Below are 22,676 nucleotides of genomic sequence, written 5' to 3'. Positions count from 1 at the left end.
AGTCCCGTGCTTTTTCAGCAGACGGAGAGATCCTCGCTCGGCAGGGTTGGATGCCTTGACTCAGCCCTGGCCTCCGGGCCTACTATATGTGTTTCCTCCGTGGCCCTTGATATGGCGCGTGCTCCTGTGGATTCGGCTGCACCCAGGAGAAGTGGTCCTCTTTGCCCCGGATTGGCCCAGGAGGCCTTGGTATGCGGACCTCCGACAGATGCTAGTGGAGGCTCCCCTTCCTTTACCTCTGGTACCGAACCTGTTGTCACAGGGCCCGTTAGCCATGGAGGACGCCTGCCGCTTTGGTCTTATGGCATGGCGATTGAGAGGGCGCAATTGAGGGACACAGGCTATTCAAACACAGTCATTTCCACTCTCCTGCAGGCCCGCAAGCGTTCCACTTCCGTGGCTTATGCCAGGATTTGGCGCCAGTTTGAGTCTTGGTGTGCTTCAAAAGCGATCACACCCATGCGGGCTCCTGTCTCGCCGATTCTGGACTTTTTGCAGGATGGTGTACAAATAGGCTTGGCATATAATTCCCTGCGGGAGCAAGTGGTAAGGTTGAAGGCGTGTCTTTAGCTGCTCATCCAGATGTGGCACGGTTTCTTAGTGGGGTGCTTCGGCTCCGGCATTCTGTGCGAGCACCCTGTCCAGCTTGGAACCTGGGGCTAGTTTTGAAGGCCCTGCAGACTTCTCCTTTTGAGCCGCTTCGGCGAGCATTGGAGAAAGATTTGACACTGAAGGCTGTTTTTCTTGTGGCCATTACTTTGGCGAGACGGGTGTCAGAGCTCCAGGCGCTGTCCTGTAGAGACCCATTTCTGCAATTCTCAGAGTCCGGGGTCACGGTTCGGACTGTGCCTTCCTTCATGCCTAAGGTGGTTTCAGCGTTTCACCTAAACCAGCCTATTTTCTTGCCCTCCTTTGATAAGGAGGAGTTTGGGCAGTTGCACCTGTTGGATATGCGCAGGACTCTGCTGCAGTATCTGCGAGTTACTATCTCTTTCAGGATCTATGATCATCTGTTTGTTTTGCTATCAGGTCCTCGCAGAGGGTCTCCAGCGTCTAAAGCCACTATTGCCCGCTGGCTGAAAGAAACTATCTTTTCAGCTTATCTGCTTGCCGGCCGGTCTCCGCCTGTAGCCTTTAAGGCGCATTCTACCAGAGCGATTTCTTCCTCTGTGGCTGAAACTGGAGCACTCTCTCGTCAAGAGATATGCAGTGCAGCAACATGGGCTTCTAAGCTCTCTTTTGCCCGACATTACAGGCTGGATGTGGCTGCTAGGAGGGATGCGCGTTTTGGAGCACAAGTGCTAGCGCGTGGTGTGACCTGTTCCCACCCTATATAGGGATTGCTTTGTTACATCCCATACGTAATGGCTTCATCTGCTTGATGACAAGGAAGGGAAAATTAGGTTATTACCTTGGTAATTTTCTTTCCTTTAGTCATAGCAGATGAAGCCATGAGTCCTCCCTGTATGATTGTCTGTATGCTGTGAATCTGTTTCAGGTTCTGTTCTTGTTTTCTGAAGTTCCTTCCTTGGGAGAAAGTTGGAAAACAGTCTTCTGGATTCATGTTCACTTATAGGAGGATGAGTCCATTCCCTCCAGTTTATGTTTTGGAGGATGGGTTTATTCCCTCCAGGAGGTTGCGTGTATCCCCTCCAGTTATACAATAAGGAGGACGAGTTTATTCCCTCCAGGAGGATGTGTTCATTCCCTCCTTTTGAGTTCATGCCCTTGTTAAGGGGCCATCGTTCGCTGTGAGGAAAGTTCATGTTATTCCCATTGCGGTTTGCCATACTGCTTTGGAAGCTTCAAATACTGAAGAGGAAGTGGAGCTGGCTGGCCATGAGGCACTGTGAAAAATTGAGTGCTCTCTATTTCCCCCTGCTGGTTGATGGACACAACCCATACGTAATGGCTATATCTGCTATGACTAAAGGAAAGAAAATTACCAAGGTAAGAACCTAATTTTCCCATTTCTTATATTTTATTCTATGTTGGAGGAAATGCATTTCTGTTTCTCTTTCTTCAGTGTTCCATGGTCTGGTTTCTTAGGTTTTCCAAATTCAAGTTTAGTTTTTGTCTGCATATTTCTAATTTATGGTTTCTTATTCTTTACTAGTTGACAGTCTGAATTTATGTTCACTGAGATGATGGATTCTGTTAACATGTGGGAATCTGTAACAATCTAGCTTGTTCCGTTTTCTCAGCTGGAGGTGTCTTTCTGTTCTAGAGTATTTGCATTGCTGACTTTCATAGGAACAATGGGTACATGCTGAGTTCTAAGATGAGACTTGTTTGGTATAATAAGAATAGCTAGACTTGTGGTAATCTGCTGCAATTGCTATGCTGCAGGGTTCAGCCACAGTTGTACCCAGGAGTATGAGTTGCTTTATATTCTTCTAATTGAATTGTACCCCTGAGGCAGCCCTTGAGTGAGTGAAACGTGGACCACATCAAGTTTTAATAACGTTATTGGATCTGCTTGCTGTCTGTGTTATTGATGGTGCAGATGTGAAGTGCCTTTCAAGTGTTTTGTTGGATTATTGCAACTTCACATATGCAGGTATTAATTCTTCCCTCCTTAAAAGATTGCAGTCTGTTCAGAATATGGATGTTAGAATTTTGGCTCACGCTACTCGTTTTGTCTGTTCCCCCCCTCCCTTGTATTCAAACATAATTGGCTTCCAGTTTCTTACCGTATTCAGCATAAAATACTAACCCTTGCCTGCCTCCCCCTCCCCCCCCCCCTCCCCCCCCCCCCCCCCCCCCCCCCCCCGAGCATCCAGATCAAGCTGACAGTATCAGAAAATGGTACAAAGGAAGTCTGTTCCCTCTTGCAGGTCTTTACAGTCCAATCCATTCCACTAGGGGAAAGAAGACAGGGATATTATTTCAAGTATTTCCTGATCACAAAAAAAAGCAGGATTATCCCTCATCTTAAACTTAAGGGCTCTGAACAAATTTCTCACCAAATTAAAGTTGAGGATGATTTATCTAAACTTCATAATTCCTCCTCTTCTCCAGAACGATGAATGGCTATGTTCTCTTGACTTAAAGGATATATATACCCACAGACAAATACATCCAAGTCGTAGGAAGTATCTGAGATTCATGGTTGTGGCTTCACGAAATGCCTAGTGATTGAATCACCATATCTTCACAAACTGGGTGTGTATGGTTTTTCTCTACTTTGAAGATTGACTGGCAAAGTGCACTTCTTGAGGAGCAAGAAATTGTTGCACGTAACCATTCGGGTGTTCCAATTCCTAGGGCTTGTCATAAATTATCCCAAGTCTCATTTAAGCCCTGCACAGCCACTGGAGTTTATAGGTGCCTTGCTAGACACAGTAAGCAGCTTCCTTTCTTCCACAGCTTAGGATCACAACATTGCTATTAATTATTGAAAATTTCAGCAGGGGCCTATCCTCACCCTTCTGAAATACTACAGAGAGAGCTGGTTCATAAGAAGATTGCGCACTCTTGGAGACAGTGCCATAACATATGGTTCACAAATGGACCAAAATTTTTTCTTTCGTTTCGGGGTCAGCCCTGCATCCCTTGCTTCCATAAGTAATAGATTGTGAAATGCATTCTTCCAAGCCCAAAAACTAGGAGCAGTATCTTGAGTCCAATACTGAAGGATGAATTTCTTCCCCACTACAGCTGCCTTGTAAATAAATATGCGATCTTTCTATAAAAGCGTAGCATCCTGACCCACCTGACCAAATAAAATACTCACTGGCGTGGCGACAATTCGTTTATGTAATGAATGCTCCCAATAGCTAATCAGTTGAGACCAATATCTTTGGATAGCTGGACAAAACCACAGGGCATGAGCTATTGTAGCTGTAGGACCCCCACACTTAGTACACTGTTTAACATCTCATCTAGTATAACATGCCTGCCGTGGTGAAAAATAGGATCTAGTAATAATCCAAAATTGACATTCCCTATAAGTAGCACTATCTATATAAATAAAATCCCCCCTCAGAGTTCTGAAGCTCACTCCATCTGTGGCAGTGAACTCCTGTCCTCCTGGTAGGCTAGGCTATTGGGACTACTCACCCTCAGTACTCAGCCACGCCCATCTGCTCCCTAGGCCACGCCCCATCTGCACATAAAAAGCACCCTCAACGTTCTAAAGTACACTGAGGCTTCAACAGTTCGTATGTTTGAAGCTCTGTAACCATTTTTAAGCACACTACATCTCTGCCCCGCCCTGACCTATCAGAGTACATCTCTGCCCTGCCCTGACCTATCATAGAAGGGAGGAGCGTCACAGCTGCACCGCTCTGACCTATCAAAGGGAACTGAAACAGGAAAAGGGAGGAGCGTCACACCGAATGAGGGACCTATCAGAAGGAAGTCAAATAGAAGAAGGGAGGAGCGTCAGAGGCGAAGGGGTCACTCGGGAGGAGCCAGGAGCATCACTCGCCTTGCTGTGCACATGTGCTGGAGGAGTTCTGCACCCGTTTCTCCTCCCTCTGTTTTCTCCGGTGGCATTGGCAGCAGAATGTGGAACTAACAAGGGCAACAGCTGTTGCTTCGCATCTGCCAAAGTAAGTCAGCTCCTGCTGTGCACCCTCCCCTCCTGTCCTTTCAAGCAGCGAATAGGAGCTGGGACTGAACAGGCAGCACAAAACTCCTTTTTGTTTTGTTTAATGAGGGCGGGAGCTGTTGCTTCGCATCTGGCAAAGTAAGTCAGCTCCTGCTGTGCACCCTCCCCTCCTGTCCTTTCAAGCAGCGAATACGAGCTGGGACTGAACAGGCAGCACAAAACTCCTTTTTTGTTTTGTTTTGTTTACACTTGCACAGCTGACAGCTGGTCGCTGCCTGCAGTGCCCCTCTTCCTTTTTACAAACATTTTGCCACATTTCCTCTTTTTCCCTCTTTTCTTTCTCTACAAACATGACAAGGGGGTTGGAAGAGGAGGTCCTGCACAGCTCTCTCCACTGTTGCCACAGGCTAAGCAACAGTTCAGGCACAAGGAGGGGGAGGATGAGGGCCAGAACAGGTACACAGACCACAGATGGAGGCGGAGGAGGGGGTCCTGACAGCACAGGTGAAGGGGGAGGGGCGACCCACAGCCCTGAGAGAAGGGCTGCAGGGAGACCTGAAAGGAGGGGGGGGAGACTGACCAGACAGATGAGTGGTCCTGCGACAATACAGTGGCAGACGCAGACGGTGGGGGTCCTTCCAGCAAACATAGGGAGGGGGGATGTATCTCCGTCACACTCTCTCTCTCTCACACACACTCTCTCTCTCTCACACACACTCTCTCTCTCTCTCTCTCTCTCACACACTCATTGTCTCTCTCATTCTCTAACACTGTCTACAACACACGCTATGTCTCACACTCGATCACATTCACTCTCTATGTGTCACACAGTCACTGTCAAACACTCTATCACTCTCATACGCTCTCGCTCACATACCCACTCAAACACACTGTCAATCTCACACACACACTCTCTAACAGACACACTTGCAGCCACACACATTCAATCTGTCTCTCTGACTAAGTCACTCTCACACACACTCTCTCAAACATACACACTCCGAGGAAAACCTTGCTAGCGCCCGTTTCATTTGTGTCAGAAACGGGCCTTATTTACTAGTATATATATAATCCAAATGCCATCTATGTACCAACACTGTAAAGTCTTTGCCCGGAATAAGTTGCAGTAAAGCCTTATGTAGATTGGCAACCGAAATTCAGGCTTGATTCACTGGTCGGAAAAATTGTTTCAATAGTATGTATACCCCTCGGGAACATCTCGGCATGATAGACTTGGCGTAATGTGCCACCTTTAAATAAGGAAATATATTCAATGGATGTGACAGTATACTCCTCATTAGGATGTGGAAAGACGTCAAAGTGCCATATTCCTGCAATAATCTGCTACATAGAATATTCCTTGCAATGCCCATTTATGAAATATCCCTTTCTCAGAGGACAAGCAGTTTGCTTGTTCTCACAAGTGGGTCGACGTCCATGTCGGCCCAGGAATCGGCATTTTGTAAGCAAAATTAAAACAGTGTTTTGCCAGAGTCTTGCGCATGCATGGGCTGATTTCCCGCCCGTCGTGTGATTACGCCTCGTCATTTTTCCTTTTCTCCGCGTTGAGGTGCAGTAGTTTTTTTTTTTCTACGCTCCTCTCAGACCCAGGAGTCTTTGAGTTTCGTATTTTTCATCTAATTTTTCTTTATTTATCACTCGTGTTAAAAAAAAAAAGAAAGGGTGCCGTAGTTCTGTTTAGTTTTCTTCCCTTTTAAAAGTTTTCTTTCTTTTTCGACTAGGCCGCGCGCTCGGGTTATTCCCTTATTTTTGTGCCTTTTTTCTTCTATCAGGCACAATCGCGTCTTTAATTTTCGCCGAAGCCGTTTTCCCTTCCATGTCATCGAAGACACCCAGCGGCTTCAAACGTTGTACTCTGTACAACCGGACCATCTCAGGTGCCGATACCCACGCCTGGTGTATCCAGTGCCTTGGGCCCGACCATAGCCCAGCCGCTTGTAGTCTGTGTCTTCGTATGAAGAAACGGACCCAAGCGTCTCGAGAAGCCCAACGAGAAAAGCTTTTTGGGGCTTGGTCCGGTCCTTCGACATCGACTTCGGTACTGAGGTCAACGGTGTCGGGAGCGGAGGGTAATGGCTGCTGAAAGACCAACTCGCGCTGGGAGTTTCCACCTGCCTCAAGGCCTCCTGTTATGCAGGTCCCCCAGCGGACCCAGCCCTGAAGAGACGTGAGGATTCCATGTCCTCCTCATTGGTACTGAGGAATCTTGATGACGGGCATTGAGCGAAGGCGAAGAAGCACCGTCATCGTTCTCCTTCGACTCACGGTGCCGGGAGCTCTGGGACGTCGAGGGCATCGGCACCCGAGAAGCGTCAGCACCGAGAGGATCGCTCCCCCTCTGTACAGGACGTGCTGATGTGTCGGTCTTGCGGCAGCCCAGTACCTGCTCCCAAGCCTCAACAGATTCTGCCACCGGCTCCTTTACCGACCCCGCAGTCTTGTCTGACATTGGCTCTCGACGAGCGCATCAGGGCCTTGCTTCCAGAGCTTCTGGAAGGATTGCTGCGCCAGGCTGCTTCGGTGTTGGGGGTGCTTGCACCTTCAGTACCGTCTGCTGCAGCGGCATCTGGCCTTTTGCCTGTGGTGAGGTCACCGACCTCGGTGCCGCCTGCGGCATCGGCTCCCACTCAGGTCGACTCCCCTTCGACGTCGGTGGAGGAAGCTTCACCACAGTCCAGGCAGGCGTCGACTTCTCGGCACCGCCATCGAGGACGTCATTCCTCGGCGTCGAGACAGGCTCAGTTTCGGACTTCTCTGAGGAAAGTCTTGTCCAATATTGAAGATGAGCGTTCATGGGAGAAAGAGGAAGATCCCAGGTACTTTTCTTCTGACGAGTCCTATGGGATTCCCTCTAAAACCTTTACCCTCCACCAGAAAGGAGACTTTCTCCACCGGAGAGTCTATCCTTTATCTCCTTTGTCAGGGAAATGGCTGTGGCTATTCCCTTACCTATGAAGGTTGAGGATGAGCCCAGGGCTGAGATACTCGAGGTCCTGGATTATCCTTCTCCGCCTAGAGAGGCTGCAGTGGCTCCTTTGCATAACGTACTAAAGGAAGTCCTTATGCGAAACTGGTCATTCCCTCTGTCTAATCCAGTGATCCTGAAAAAAGCTGAATCCCAATATTGGATCCACGGTGAACCCGGATTGATGACGTCTCAGCTACCTCACAATTCCATGGTGGTGGACTCTGCCCTGAAAAGAGCCAAGAGCACTAGGGACTATGCCTTGGCACCCCCAGGCAGAGAATCTAGAACCTTGGACGCTTTTGGGAGGAAGACATATCAGGCCGCTATGCTCGCCACCAAGATCCAGACATACCAGCTCTTCATGAGAGTCCACTTGCGGAACTTGGTAAGGCAACTGTCCAGCTTGGTTGATGCACTCCCTCCGCAGCAGGCTGAGCCTTTTCGCCAGGTGGTCAGGCAGCACAAGGCGTGTCAAATTCCTGGCCAGGGGTACATTCGACACTTTTGATGTAGCATCCAGGATCGTTGCTCAAGGTATAGTGATGCGCAGACTCTCATGGCTGCGTGTCTCTGACCTGGGTCATTCGGTCCAGCAGTGGATGGCGGATGTTCCTTGCCGGGGGGATAACCTTTTTGGTGGGAAAGTAGAGGATGTAGTTGACCAGATCAAGAAGCATAATGCTATGGATTTTCTCTCCCACTGGATGTCTTCTGCTACTACCTCCTCATCTAGGAGGTTTTTTCGGGGGAAGAGGAGTGCTTCCTATTACTATCCTAGGCGTATGTACACTCCTGCTTCTCAACAGCTTGCCCAGGCTCAGCCCCAGCGCGCTCGTTCCCATCAACAGCGTGTGCCTAAGGCGCCATGTAGAGGGTAAGCCTTTCTCTGGACAGCCTTTAGTTGTTCGCTTCATGAGAGGTTTGCTTTTGTCAAAGCCCCCTTTCAAACCTCCACCAGTGTCATAGGATCTCAACGTCGTTCTCACCCAGCTGATGAAAGCTCCTTTTGAGCCACTGAATTCCTGCTATCTGAAGTACTTGACCTGGAAGGTCACGTTCTTGTTGGCTGTTACTTCAGCTCGTAGGGTCAGTGAGCTTCAGGCCCTGGTAGTGCATGCACCTTATATCAACTTTCATCACAACAGAGTAGTCCTCCGCATGCACCCTAAGTTTCTTCCAAATGTGGTGTCGGAGTTCCATCTGATCCAGTCTATTGTCTTGCCAACATTCTTTCCCCGTCGTCATACCTATCCTGGCAAAAGCAGTTTGCACACCTTGAACTGCAAGAGAGCATTGGTCTTTTACGTGGAGCGGACGAAGCCCTTCAGACAGTCCGCCCAGTTGTTTGTCTCTTTCGATCCCAACAGGAGGGAAGTCGCCGTCGGAAAACGCACAATCTCCAATTGGCTAGCAGATTGCATTTCCTTTACTTATGCCCGAGCTGGGCTGACTCTTGAGATTCATGTCACAGCTCATATTGTTAGAGCCATGGCTGCGTCAGTGGCTCATTTGAAGTCAGCTTCCATTGGAGAGATTTGCAAGGCTGCAACGTGATCATCAGTCCACACATTCACATCTCACTACTGCCTTCAGCAGGATACCCGACGCGACAGTCAGTTTGGGCAGGTGGCGCTCCAGAATCTGTTCGGGGTATAGAATCCAACTCCACCCCCCTAGACCTATTTTTATTCTGTTCCAGGCTGCACTCTCAGTTAGTTGTTTATGGTTTCAGGCCAATCTATGTTATGTCCTCATCGTTGCGAGGTCCTATTGACCAGTGTTTATTGTTTTGGGTGAGCCTGGATGCTAGGGATACCCCACTTGTGAGAACAAGCAGCCTGCTTGTCCTTGGAGAAAGCGAAGATACTTACCTGTAGCAGGTATTCTCCGAGGACAGCAGGCTGATCTCACAAACCGCCCTCCTCCCCTTTGGAGTTGTTATTTATTTCTTTATATGCTTTTTTATTTAACTGTCGAGACATGCTCACGAGACGGTGGGAAATCAGTGCGCGCTGCACGTGCACCAGAAGACTCTGGTAAAACTTTGTTTTTATTTTGCTTGCAAAATGCTGATTCCTGGGCTGACGCAGACGTCGACCCACTTGTGATAACAATCAGCCTGCTGTCCTCGGAGAGTACCTGCTACAGGTAAGTATCTTCACTTTATCCCGACCCGGTTCAAAATCCAAATTCCCCACCAGTGGAAGAAAATCCGTACACCGGGGATCTTGATGCAGCGAACGCAACAGGAAGTTCCAAGCAAAGCACATTAAATGTAAAAGGTCATGTTTCTTCAAACCCGATGGTAAACTTTGCTGTGGAGCATGTAAGAGATAGTGAGGGTGTAGTGGTAAAAATAATTCTTATTCCAGAGACCAATTCATATAGTGCTCCGTGCCAAGCATACAATCTGCTAAATGTCTCAACAAACATGCCAAATTGTAGATTTGTATATTAGGTAATCCTAGTCCTCCAAACCTTCAATGACCATACAATCTCTCTAATGGGCTTTTAGGTTTTTTACTGCCCCAGCAAAAGATAGACAAACATTCATCGAAGTCGCCTAAGATCTTTTTGCAGTAGGCAAAGAGATAAATGTCATAAAACATTTAGGCAACGAGGAAACACAATCATGGGATATAAGCGTATTCTAAGCGGTAAACTATGCCAAACGGCCAACTGTTGCTTTGTGATATGCAATAACTTATCAACATTAGTTCTGTAAAGATTCCTAGTGTTATTAGTTAATATAATGCCGAAGTATCGAAAATTTCCCGAAGCCCATTTTAAAGGAAATGGTCCCCTCCATTGAGTATGAACATCCGGAAATGTTGGCAACCCTTCCTACTTATGCATGTTAAGACAAAATCCAGAGAGAGAGCTATATTCGGTGAAACTTTCCAAGAGCACCGGGAGAGACCGATCAGGTAAAGACAAATGCACTAACAAGTCATCAGCAAAAGCCGACACTTTAAACTCATAAGTTCCCAGTTTAATCCCCCGGATCTCTGGATTCCTCACTGTTTCCCTGATCAGGGGATCCAAGGTGAGAGCAAACAGTAACAGGGACAATGGGCACCCCTGCCTAGTGCCCCTGAGAATGGGAAAAGAGTCTGAGGTCTGTCCATTAACCGTAACTCTTGCCTCTGGGTTAGCATATAATGTCTGAATAGCCAGCACGAATGAACCTTCAATACCATATGCCTGTAGCACTGCAAACAAGAACCCCCAGGTGACTCTATCAAAGGCTTTCTTGGCATCGAAACTAATTAGCAGTGTGGGAGTTTGTGTCTCCTGTAGCTGCTCCAGAGAAGCCAAAATAGTACGAATGTTCTTATTTACTTGTCTCCCATGGATAAAACCCACCTGAGGCTCCGCTATCACTGAAGGCAAGATGTGTGCTAGATGATTAGCCAGAATACTGGCCAAAAATTTTGCTTCATTCCCAATCAGTGATACTGGCCTGTAAGATTCAGGAAGGGTGGGATCTCTGCCCGACTTTGGAAAAACTACTATCTCCGCCATATGTAGAGATTCAGGCAAATTCTGGTGCTCTATAAATATGTTAAACAATTGGACCAATAGATGCAGAATGTATGGCAGCATTAATTTGTAGAATTCAGCTCTATAGCCATCGGATCCTGGGGCCTTATAAAGCGTGCTCTTTCCCACTGCCCTCAACACTTCCTCTAGGCTTATTGGGACATTAAGACTTGCTGACTGAGCTTCCGAGAGTCTGGGAAGATCCAAACTACCCAAATAAATATCCGGGTCCAGGTCCTGTACTGAATCCGCCCCATATAGTTTTTGATAATATGTCTGAAAAGTCTGCTTAATGTCACTATCTGTATGAATCAGCCGCACAGAATCAGTTCGAAGAGCTAACACTTTTCTGGGTCCTTGGTTGTGTCGCACCAAATGTGCTAACATCCTCCCTGTCTTATTCCCATGTTTGTGAAGCTGATATTGATAATACCTAGCCGATTTTTTGGCTCTCTAATGAATCAACTCATTAAGGGAGCTCTGAGGAGCCATAAGGGTCATTCCATGTCAAGTGGCCTGATTTCAGAGAAGCGGATTTCGATGAAATTTTCTGTGAACATTCATACATGTCCCCAATGAACATTGGTAAAGTTTTATGTTCGCCGATGCAATACTTGCTGAGATACAGTAATCTGTTTGACCCCATAATGCAGCCTTCTATGGTATGACTCCGAGATTTCGGCAACTTTGAGACACTGTATTTCCGGCAATATTTTGTTGAGAGAAACAAAACTTGGCCATCTTCTACAACTTTTTGTGGTCTATTAAACAAAATAATAAAAAAAATCTTCATGAGCGATTTCCATGAAGAAAACTTGGAGCAAACTTGGTCTGAAAAATTTGCAGCACGAAAAAATTGTAAAGTTTGGCTTTTTATATCTCTGGAATTAAAGGTGTGATAAACGTGAAACTTTGCACACAACAACTTATCAGCACAAGGTTTTTGAATATAAAATTTCATTTTCCTAATATTTTCCATTAGTTCACAAATTGAGTGTAAAATTGATGATTTTTGCAAAAACGCCAAAAATAGGGTATTTTTAGCCCACTTTTACAAAAAAAGACCTTCTGGAAACTTTTTAATCATTTTCATTAGAAAGAGTATGTTTCAGACCCCTTAAAGTAGGGTTGGTTTTTCATCGCTGGCATATAAGGCGAGGGACAAAGTTGAGGACGTTGCTATCGCACGCTGCTATCACAACATCACATGCATGCTATTATTTTTGTTTTATACAGACATTATTAGTACCTAAATTGCGTTGGTCCATGGTGACGTCACTACCAGTTCAGGAACTTGAACCAGTAACCCCATCGCCATAGGGGTCACTTCCGATAGCTGTGCAATACCAGCCACGGTTGGGTTTCTTGGATGAGGATCCCAAGCCTCTAGTTTGGTTTCTTCATCAAGGTTCCAAAGCCTTGAGTGGGTATCTGTCCGGTTCCCAAGCCGACGATTGGGCAGCTTATCCTAGGTTCCTAAGCCTAAAGTGGGTATCTTAAATGGTTCCCAAGCTGAAGTCCGTAATGTTTGTATGAACTGCCAGATTCCAACGATTGCTTATTTATTATTGAATTTATGAGCCACTTTCTTTAGTGTCACTTCTGGGAATTGATACTGGCGGCCTGATGATGACGCTGCAAGCACACAAATAAGATGTTGTGCTGGAACCCAACAAGCATCTTTTCTTTCAGGCCAATAAAATGAATGAGCCGGGCCTGATGGATGCATAAATGTTACCAATGCATCATTTTGTTCGATGGAAATTTCTACAACGTTGCCTACCCACCACTTATTGTCATAAATGCAGGCAACATAACAACCAGGCAATAGTTTGGCCAATTTTAAATTAGGATCGACGATATCGGAAATTTTGTCCACAAAGGTAATCATGTCATTTGAAACTTTGCTGACAGAAATCTAATTCGAATCAACTGGCACAAACTGGTGATGATTTCTTGTGCCAGCTACTGTGCAGCTAGCTTTCCATCTTTCTTCTTGCAGCATCCTGTTTTCTTGGATTTCTTCAGTCGGAACATACATATATTTAATTCCATGAATGTTTTTGTCACAAAAGTTAAACAGATCTATTGGCGTCAGTATTTGGTCGGTTAATGATCGCTGGAGGCTGGCTCGAGCAGCCAAACGTTTAGTCGTGCCACCAACTCCATCACATGGTGACTTGCCATGACTCATGCCAAAAAAGTTCCATTCGGCCTCAATTTCAAAATCATTCTTGTGATTGCACAGATTAACAAAATTTTTGTATTGTGCTGCTGAACCGTCACTAAAGTAGTATATTCTTGTAATCTTCATTTTATTCGTCAAAAACTCAATCAACGAATGAACATGTGCACGGAAACTGTATCGTGTTGCATATGATCAGAAATTATGCAGCAGTTGACAATTTGCAGCACGCCATCTTTATTGATATAATAAGCGACGAATAGATGCACTGTGCATTGTGAATTCTCCCAGTGAAAGCCTTGAGCAGCATCTTGGACAACAAACAAGTAATTCTGCGCAAAGTCCATCAGTACGATAAGTTCGGTTTCTTTTAGGCCAGCTTTTAATGACCTCAAATATTCGCTTTGATGTTTTGAAATGAAGTGGTGCCAGTCAGTTTCCAAATTTTGCTAGTGAGTTTTTCAATAAAGTTGTCGACAGTGAGAACATGTGTTTCGAGCGTTTCACGGTCAGTATGAACCCATTGTTTGAATTCTATTGAGTCTTCTGAGTCCCAGTCCTCAAATATTTCTTCCAAATATGCTATCAGTGCCTCTTCACCAGGACAGTTTTGGCATCGCTGCAACATACAATCTTTGGCGTCCAGATCGCAAACTGCCTTTCCCATGAGCATCTTGTAGTCTTCTTTAATGTTGGCACCTTGTAGCATAAGCTTAACATTCTGATGGATGGTGCAGACACAGACGGAATGTGTGCCTGAGGCACCAACAGTAACACACCACTTTGGTCTGAGCTCACAGAATTTGGAAAAACCTATTTCAGCACCATATTTGTTTCGATATGCTACATACGGTTCTTTCAGATTGCACAGTAGCAACCGCTTTTGTTTTTGAACCTTGATGCCATCAAGCCGAACAGAAACAAAATCTTTTTTACCAAGGCACATCCTGCTAAATTCATCATCCTTGTAGAAATCTCAAACTTTGTCGGCGATTGCCTTTGGTAGCAGTTTGCCAACTTTTGCACCCGGTAGTGCACAAATGCCTCTCTTGCTTTAATTTTTGCGCTGTTTTAACCATACGTTCTGAAACGCTAAACGTTTTTGCTGTCACTGGTATTGACCAACTCTTTGGGGCCAAAGTCAATAATTGAATTTTATGGATCTATTGGATATTTTAATTTTCGTTTTCACATCTTCGATTAGGTCAGTATAATCTTGGCATGACAGGCATTCCTTAGCAGCCAACTTGCTAGTTTGTCCAATATCTTCAGCTGATACTGCAGCGGCTACCATTATTTTTTCTGCTACCACTTTCTGCACGCGTTCAATTTTTCATTTCACATATCCAGTTTTATCCCTACTGGCCAACCTCCGAAATTTTAATGGAGAAGTCCCCAAATCAGTCAAACTTTGATCAAGAGTGTCTGAAATGTCCATATCATAATTTAAAGGATACACACTAGACATCATTACACACAAATTTTCACCAGAACTAAATATTACACTAAAAAATATAAAATGGACAGCCGTACCATGGTCTGATCATTACAAAGCAAACCTCTCCCTCCACTGACGAAAAAAAAACTCTCAATACAAGCAAGAACAACTTAAATAGAGGAGTGGCCTAGTGGTTAGGGTGGTGGACTTTGGTCCTGGGGAACTGAGGAACTGAGTTCAATTCCCACTTCAGGCACAGGCAGCTCCTTGTGACTCTGGGCAAGTCACTTAACCCGCCATTGCCCCATGTAAGCCGCATTGAGCCTGCCATGAGTGGGAAAGCGCGGGGTACAAATGTAACAAAAAGAAAAAAATCTATACCACGAGAGGCAAATTAGATCCACCAACATTTTGGCAAGAACTCTACAACAACGAATGGACGACACCAACAGAGTCAACCCAATTTCTTCATGAATGGGACAACAGATGAAGAATCATACTAGACCACATGGCACCACTTCAAACCAGAACCTCACATAGGAAAAATTCAATACCTTGGTTCAATGAAGAACTTAAAGTATTAAAAACACAAGTCAGAAGATTAGAGCGTGCCTGGAATAAGAAAAAAGACAACTCTGCATTTAACGATTGGAAACAATTACAAAGAAAATACAAATACACCATCAGACAAACTAAAAGATCTTATTATAAAACTAAAATTGGACCGGGCTACAAGGACACATATAAACTCTTCCAACTCGTAAACAAATTACTGAATACCACTCCAGTCACCGCTAACGACACAGACATCCCATCAGCAGAAAACCTCGCAAACTACTTCAAAGAGAAAATTATAAAGCTAAGACTCACAATACCCATCAACACAACTGACTACATAATCTTCTTGACTGTTTAGATCCAACACCTGGGGAATATCCAGCAGATCGATCATGGACTAACTTTGACATACCACCGCTCGACAGCATCTCCCAATTGCTTAAAAAGTACTTCAAATCGCAATGCAAATTAGACATTTGCCCGAGCAATCTTATAAGGTCTGCCCCTCCACAATTCAAAGCTGACCTCACGAGGCACCTGAACTACATGCTGCTACAAATGGTCTCTTCCCAAAAGATAAAAGAAATATCCTACTTACTCCTTTACCCAAAGAAGCAAAGAAGACTGCAAGTGACATAACCAATTACCGCCCAGTAGCATCGATCCCGCTGACAACCAAACTCATGGAAGGAGCAGTGGCGAACCAGCTCACTAACCACCTAAACAAATATTCAATTCTACATAAATCTCAATCAGGATTCCGATCGAACTACAGCACTGAAACAGTACTAGTAACTTTCATGAATAAATCTAAACAACTAATTGCAACTGGTACCCTTTTGCAATTTGACATGTCCAGTGCCTTCGACATGGTCAACCATGGAATATTATTACACATTCTGGAATACTTTGGAGTTAGAGGAAATGTTCTTAACTGGTTTAGAGGATTCCTGACAACAAGATCATACCAAGTAACAACTAAAGAGAAGACATCAGCCCCTTGGACACCCAAATGTGGAGTTTATTTTTTTTGTTACATTTGTACCCCGCGCTTTCCCACTCAGGGCAGGCTCAATGCAGCTTACATATTGTATACAGGTACTTATTTGTACCTGGGGCAATGGAGGGTTAAGTGACTTGCCCAGGCTGGAGCTTATGAATAATATTACAAAAAAAAATTTTATCGTAGGCATTGGGAGCATAAATATTACTGGTCTCCGTATCTCAAAAAAGATATAGTAGAATTGGAAAAGGTACAGCGAAGGGCGACGAAAATGATAGTGGGGATGGGACGACTTTCCTACGAAGAGAGGCTGAGAAGGCTAGGGCTTTTCAGCTTGGAGAAGAGACGGCTGAGGGGAGATATGATAGAAGTGTATAAAATAATGAGTGGAATGGATCGGGTGGATGTGAAGCAACTGTTCACGCTATCCAAAAATACTAGGACTAGAGGGCATGAGTTGAAGCTACAGTGTGGTAAATTTAAAACGAATCGGAGAAAATTTTTCTTCACCCAACGTGTAATTAGACTCTGGTACGGGCGGTTAGCTTGACGGAGTTTAAAAAGGGGTTAGATAGATTCCTAAAGGACAAGTCCATAGACCGCTATTAAATGGACTTGGAATAATTTCGCATTTTTAGGTATAACTTGTCTGGAATGTTTTTACGTTTGGGGAGCGTGCCAGGTGCCCTTGACCTGGATTGGCCACTGTCGGTGACAGGATGCTGGGCTAGATGGACCTTTGGTCTTTCCCAGTATGGCACTACTTATGTACTTATGTACTTATGAGATCCATCAAGCATCAACTGTGCTATAATATAACGGCCCTCTGGATCTACCTCCAATGATACTTTCTCAGTATGTAGGCTTTTGTGAAACAATATTAAGATGCCAACCTTCTTCCCCCTAGCTAGAGTTTCAATATAATCTCCAGCCCACCAGGTTTGTAATTTACGATGTTCAACTCAGGAAAGATGGGTCTCTTGAAGCATGGCTATTATAGCCCCTTTATGATGTAGATTATGTACACTCTCCAGTCTCTCATGTGACAGCCTCTATGTATGACCTGTAAGGCAAATCAATTTTCCATAAGACCCAGGTATGCCATCCCAGCCTCCAGCATACCCTACCATAACGTCTACCCCTCTTTTATAAGTCAACCAGTCCTCACCCGTTCCCAGTAGAAAATGGATCTCACTCTTCCAACCTACCTCTCCCATATATTGCCCCCTATATCCCCACCCATAAGCATACCCCTCCCCCTCCCTCTTTCCAATTTTACCCATCTTAGTCCTTCTTCTAACCCCAACCGCTCCTAAGAGTTGTCACGTATAGATCACCTCCCCCTCCAACCCAGATTCTTAATTCCTCCCGTTATATACCAATCAAATCAACAAGAGCAAACATATGCTTCCCCCACATTCATAGTAATGTTAAAATAAGAGGGAGAAAAGGGGGGGGGAAGAAGAGGAGGGGGGAAGGGAGGACCAAGAAGAAGGAAAGCAATGGGAACAAGAAAGCATGGTAAGGAAGTCATAGATTTAATCAGTGCAAATATCCCTCCCAAACATCCATCCCCCATCCATGTACTCTTAGATAATCCATTCACATATTTATTTATTTATTTATGAACATTTATACCCCACTTTTTTCCACAATAAGCAAACTCAAAGTGGCTTACAATGTACAGGAATCAATTACATTAGATAGGGTAGGAAGGGAAAAGGGAAGAAGGTCTAAAATGGACTGTGGGAGTAGCTGTCAACACGCAGCAGCTGGGACTGGCAATGTAGAAGACGACCCCGGCCTGGTCCGGTGACTAAGTCAAGCTGCAGGTGGCTCAGGCAGAGCTCGCAGGAAGAAGATCCAAAGGTACTCTGCCTGTCTTAAGGGAAACTTCAGAATTCTGAAAAAAAAAATTAGAAGGGGAGAAGGGAAAAGGAAGGGGAACAGATGCAAGGAAAACACGACAGTGCAGTATTAGATTCATATAATGAAGCCACCCTCGATTCCCCCTCATCCCCATCTATATGTGGAACATAACCCATAAAAACAAATATGGCAAATCTCTTACAAGAAACTCTGATGTGCAGAATCCATACTACAAAGCCCTCTGTGGAAAAAAAAGGCAGTGATAAATATTAGGACATTCATTGCATATTCAAATCCTCTCCAAGGGATCTGCAAGTAAAGTTAAATGGAACATTTCAACAAACATCAGTTCTCAAACATCCAGAGTTCAAAACACAAGCCCAACAGCCAACATATGCAGTATATAGCAAATGTCTCAGGGCACCGATTCCGATGAGGAGGAAGATTGTGGCAGAGACTCCAGGAAAACGGTAGTTTCCCCAGGTTTGGTAAAAAAAAAAAAAAGTGTGTTTGACCCTTGTGAATGATCCTAAGTTTTGCTAGGTATAGCAATGCAAAATGCACATGTTGTTTAATCAGCAAGGTACATACCGGTGCAAAAGCTTTCCTTTGCTGTTGCACGTATAAGGAGTAATCTTGAAAACAGAGCACCTTTAACATTTTGATGTTCGAGTGTCGTCCCCCCTCAAATCGTACGAAGAATCAGCAGTTTGAGTATAGTTCAAGATCTTTAAAATCACCACTCTTGGTTTATCTCTCACCATATTCCTGGGGCGCAGCTAGACATGGAGGGGAGGGCAGGGGAGAGATGAGCCTTGTTGGACATGGATGGTGGGAGGGGAGGGCAGGGGAGAGAGGAGAATTCGCTGGACAATGATGAGAGGGGAGGGTAGGGGAGAGAGGAGAATTGCTGGATATGAATGGAGGAGAGGGCAGGGGAGAGAGTAGAATTGCTGGATATGAATAGGGGGAGGGGGGAATGCACCACCTGTAAAAAAAAAAAAAAAAATTCAGCACCCCTAATCATTTTGAAAAGTTAACTCCTATGCTCAGAGTAATAAGTTTTTCAGGTTCATTGGATGCAGAAAGCCTGTGAAGGTATCTGTGGGGACCATTAGATCATGAAGGAGAAAAGGGGGCACGCAGGGAAGATAAGGCCATAGCAGAGAGATTGAATGAATTATTTGCATCTGTCTTTACGGAAGAAGATGTAAGATATCTAACTGTATCATCAAAGGTGATTATGCAGTGGAACTTAAAGAAATCTTGATGAACCTGGAAGATGTACTGAGCCAAATCAACAAATTAAAGAGTAGTAAATGACCTGGACCAGATGACATACACCCTAGGGTACTGAAAGAACTCAAACATGAAATTGCTGATCTGCTGTTAGTGATCTGTAACCTGTCATTGAAATCATCCATAGTACCTGAAGATTGGAGAGTGACCAATGTAACGCCGAGTTTTAGAAAGGGTCCAGGGGTGATCTGGGAAATTCCAGACTGGTAAGCCTGACGTCAGTGTCAGGCAAAAATAGTGGAAATTATTATAAAGAATAAAATTATGGAACACAGAGATAAACATGGTTTATTGGGACAGAGTCAGCATGGATTCAGCCAGGGGAAGTCTTGTCTCACTGGTTTGCTTCATTTCTTAGAAGGTGTGAATAAACATATGGATAAAGGTGAACCGGTTAATGTAGTGTATCTAGATTTTCAGAAAGCTTTCCACAAAGCTCCTAATAAGACTCCTGAGAAAATAAAAGTCATGAGATAGGAGGCAATGTTCCATTGTGGATTAGGAATTCGTTATTGGACAGAAAACAGAGGGTTAAATAGTCATTTTTCTCAGTGGAGGAAGGTGAATCGTGGAGTGCCCCACAGAATTGTACTGGGACCAATGCTATTTAACATTTATAAATGATCTGGAAATCTGAACGATAAGTGAAGTGATGAAATTTGCAGATGACACAAAACTATTTAAAGTTGTTAAAACACATGCGGACTGTGAAAATTTTCAGGAAGATCTTAGGAGATTGGAAGAGTGGGCATCCAGGTGGCAGATGAAATTTAATGTGGACAAATGAGAAGTGAACCAGATTCTAGATGTTATTAGGAAAGGGATGATAAATATGACAAAAAAATATTACAATGCTTCTGTATCACTCCATGGTGCAACCTCACCTTGAGTATTGCATTCAATTCAGGTCGCCATATCTCAAAAAAGATATAGTGGAATTAGAAAAAGGTTCAAAGAAGAGCAACCAAAATGATAAAGGGGATGAAACTCATCTCATAAGAAGAAAGGCTAAGGAGTTTAGAGCTCTTCAGCTTAGACAAAAGATGGCTGACAGGAGATATGATTGAGGTCTACAAATTCCTGAGTGGTGTAAAATGAGTAGAAGTGAATCAACTTTTTACTCTTTCAAAAAGTAGAAAGATTAGGGGACATGGAAATACTTTTAAAACAAATATGATGCAATAGATTTTTTCACTCAACGAATAGTTAAGCTCTGGAACTTGTTACCAGAAGATGTGGTAACATCGGTTAGCATATCTGAGTTTAAAAAAGGTTTGGACAGTTTCCTGGAGGAAAAGTCCATGGTCAGCTATTGAGATAAACATGGATAAGCCACTGCTAACCCTGAGATTGGTTGCAAGGAATGTTGCTGCTATTTGGGTTTCTGCCATGTACTGTGACCTGGATTGGTGTAGATGTAGAAATCTTTACAGTGTTGCCCTTTTCTGAGTAAACTCTGTTGTATGAGTTTTTTTAGTCCTGAGTGAGTTCATAATGTTTTATATTGCTTCACAATTTGCCTGGCACTGGAGAGGTTTTATCAGGGTTGGCTGAACCCATTGGGCAGTACTCAGCAGTTGCCTAGGGTAACACCTTCTAGATGCAGCAAATAACAGCTGTAGTCAAAACAAATAATAGATCCTGTTAATCTATCTATAGAAAACAGGATCTATTATTTTGTTTTGACTACAGCTTGTAGTCTATCTGACAGCAGTTCACCCAATGCAACAGTTTAATATTTACAAGCTTGATGTCTTCTGGCAGGGGGCTGATTAGGGGCCTGAAAATTAATTTGGGGTAGGTGGGTAGGGCTGAAGGTTAGCCTAGAGCTTCCCATATTCTTGCACTGGTCTTGGGTTTTATATTGCAATTACTGAGGGAAAATGAAAGCAGGCAATTGTTGTGTATAGCGAGATTTTCTAGTTTTGTATGAACTGTTGGGTGATGAGGTCTTCAATGCCTGCAGAATGTGTTTACAGTTGACACCAATGATGGTCCAGTGTGCAGGATCAGCAGTTAGTATTTTTTTTGTAATACTTCATTTAAATACTTGATTAATTGCCTTTTGACTTTATACACCAAGCCAGTGTCAATACATTAAGAAAACCAAAACATTATACACTAAACAAAGTACACAGGAAAACATAAAACACATATACTAACTAAAATACCCAAGACAAGAAATACATAAATCAAGAAGACAAAGAGAAAATAAGAACTCTTAAAGTCCTAGGCTACATAATTTAGCTGTACAATATTTCTGAGTATAACCAGTGATTGAAAAGTTTTAATTACTTTATTATATAGCCTGGGGATGTAAGTTGCATTCTTTTTTCCTTGGGGCAACTGCCTGGTCTGTGTTCTAAGTCAAGGGGACCTCCCTTTTGTTTGCCGGGGGGAGTGACCCTGTCTTATTCATCTTATTCCTTAGCTATGTGTGCCGGTCTTGGCTTTAGGAAGAAGAGAACATGGTTAAAGATCCATCTAGGGTGTCAGATACCCTTGGGCTGGCCCTGCTGCTTTGTGCCCTTCACGTACATGTAAACTTCAAGAGTCTTGTTCTGGTGAAGCTCTCCTGATGCTTATGACAGATCATATGGCCTCTGTGTGGCATTCATGACTTGACATGCTATACAGTCCTTTGATACATATTAAAACTGGATTTTATTTTGTTGTGTTTTTTTGTTTTATTTTGTTTGTTTTGGTTAGGAGACTTTCAAGATAACATCACATACTGAAGCAAGTTTAGTAATGACTATTACACAGAATATGACTGAGGCTTTGATCACCTATCGTAAGAGGAAAGTAGATGAAAGAATTGTAAGTAACATACATGTTATTTTCTGCCTTATAGTGAGTCATGTGCATTTTCTATGGTACATTTATATATTTTAGCCATTAATTCTGGATGTAAGAAGACATTTGGGTATTTCAGCCATTTATCCTTGGATATAAGTGGACATCTGTAAAATATCACCTCGTAGTCATCAGTGCAAATGAATTATTGTTATCCTGTATTATATTCTGCTTCCGTCATCTCTGTGTCAGAGAAGGAGAAAGGGAAAGGGGAGTGTTGTTGATGTACCCCTTTCTCTGCTTGCAATCAAAGCGGTGTACATATTGTTTACAGGTACTTATTTTGTACCTGGGGCAATAAATAGAAGGTTAAGTGACTTACACAGAGTCACAAGGAGCTGCAGTGGGAATCTAGCCTGGCTCCCCTGGTTCTCAGGCCAC

The 22,676-nt window shown here is 44.1% G+C and overlaps 1 protein-coding gene across 2 annotated transcripts in view; it reads left to right on the top strand.

Moving 5' to 3' along the window:
• The window catches only part of LOC115474405 (uncharacterized protein DDB_G0271670-like), a 655,547-nt gene that overhangs the window by 493,697 nt on the left and 139,174 nt on the right, over positions 1-22,676 (top strand). The window contains exon 15 of one of the 2 annotated variants that reach the window (XM_030209856.1): positions 22,149-22,259. The exons of the other annotated variant lie outside the window; for it this stretch is intronic. Within the exon in view, the coding sequence (XP_030065716.1) occupies positions 22,149-22,259 (111 nt within the window). The remainder of the gene's footprint in view (positions 1-22,148; positions 22,260-22,676) is intronic. 2 annotated transcript variants of the gene reach the window in all.

Source organism: Microcaecilia unicolor, chromosome 1, assembly GCF_901765095.1.
Source record: "Microcaecilia unicolor chromosome 1, aMicUni1.1, whole genome shotgun sequence".
Lineage (NCBI taxonomy): Eukaryota > Metazoa > Chordata > Amphibia > Gymnophiona > Siphonopidae > Microcaecilia > Microcaecilia unicolor.
Note: the sequence above shows the minus strand (reverse complement) of the source record. Positions and strands in the feature narration are given on the sequence as shown.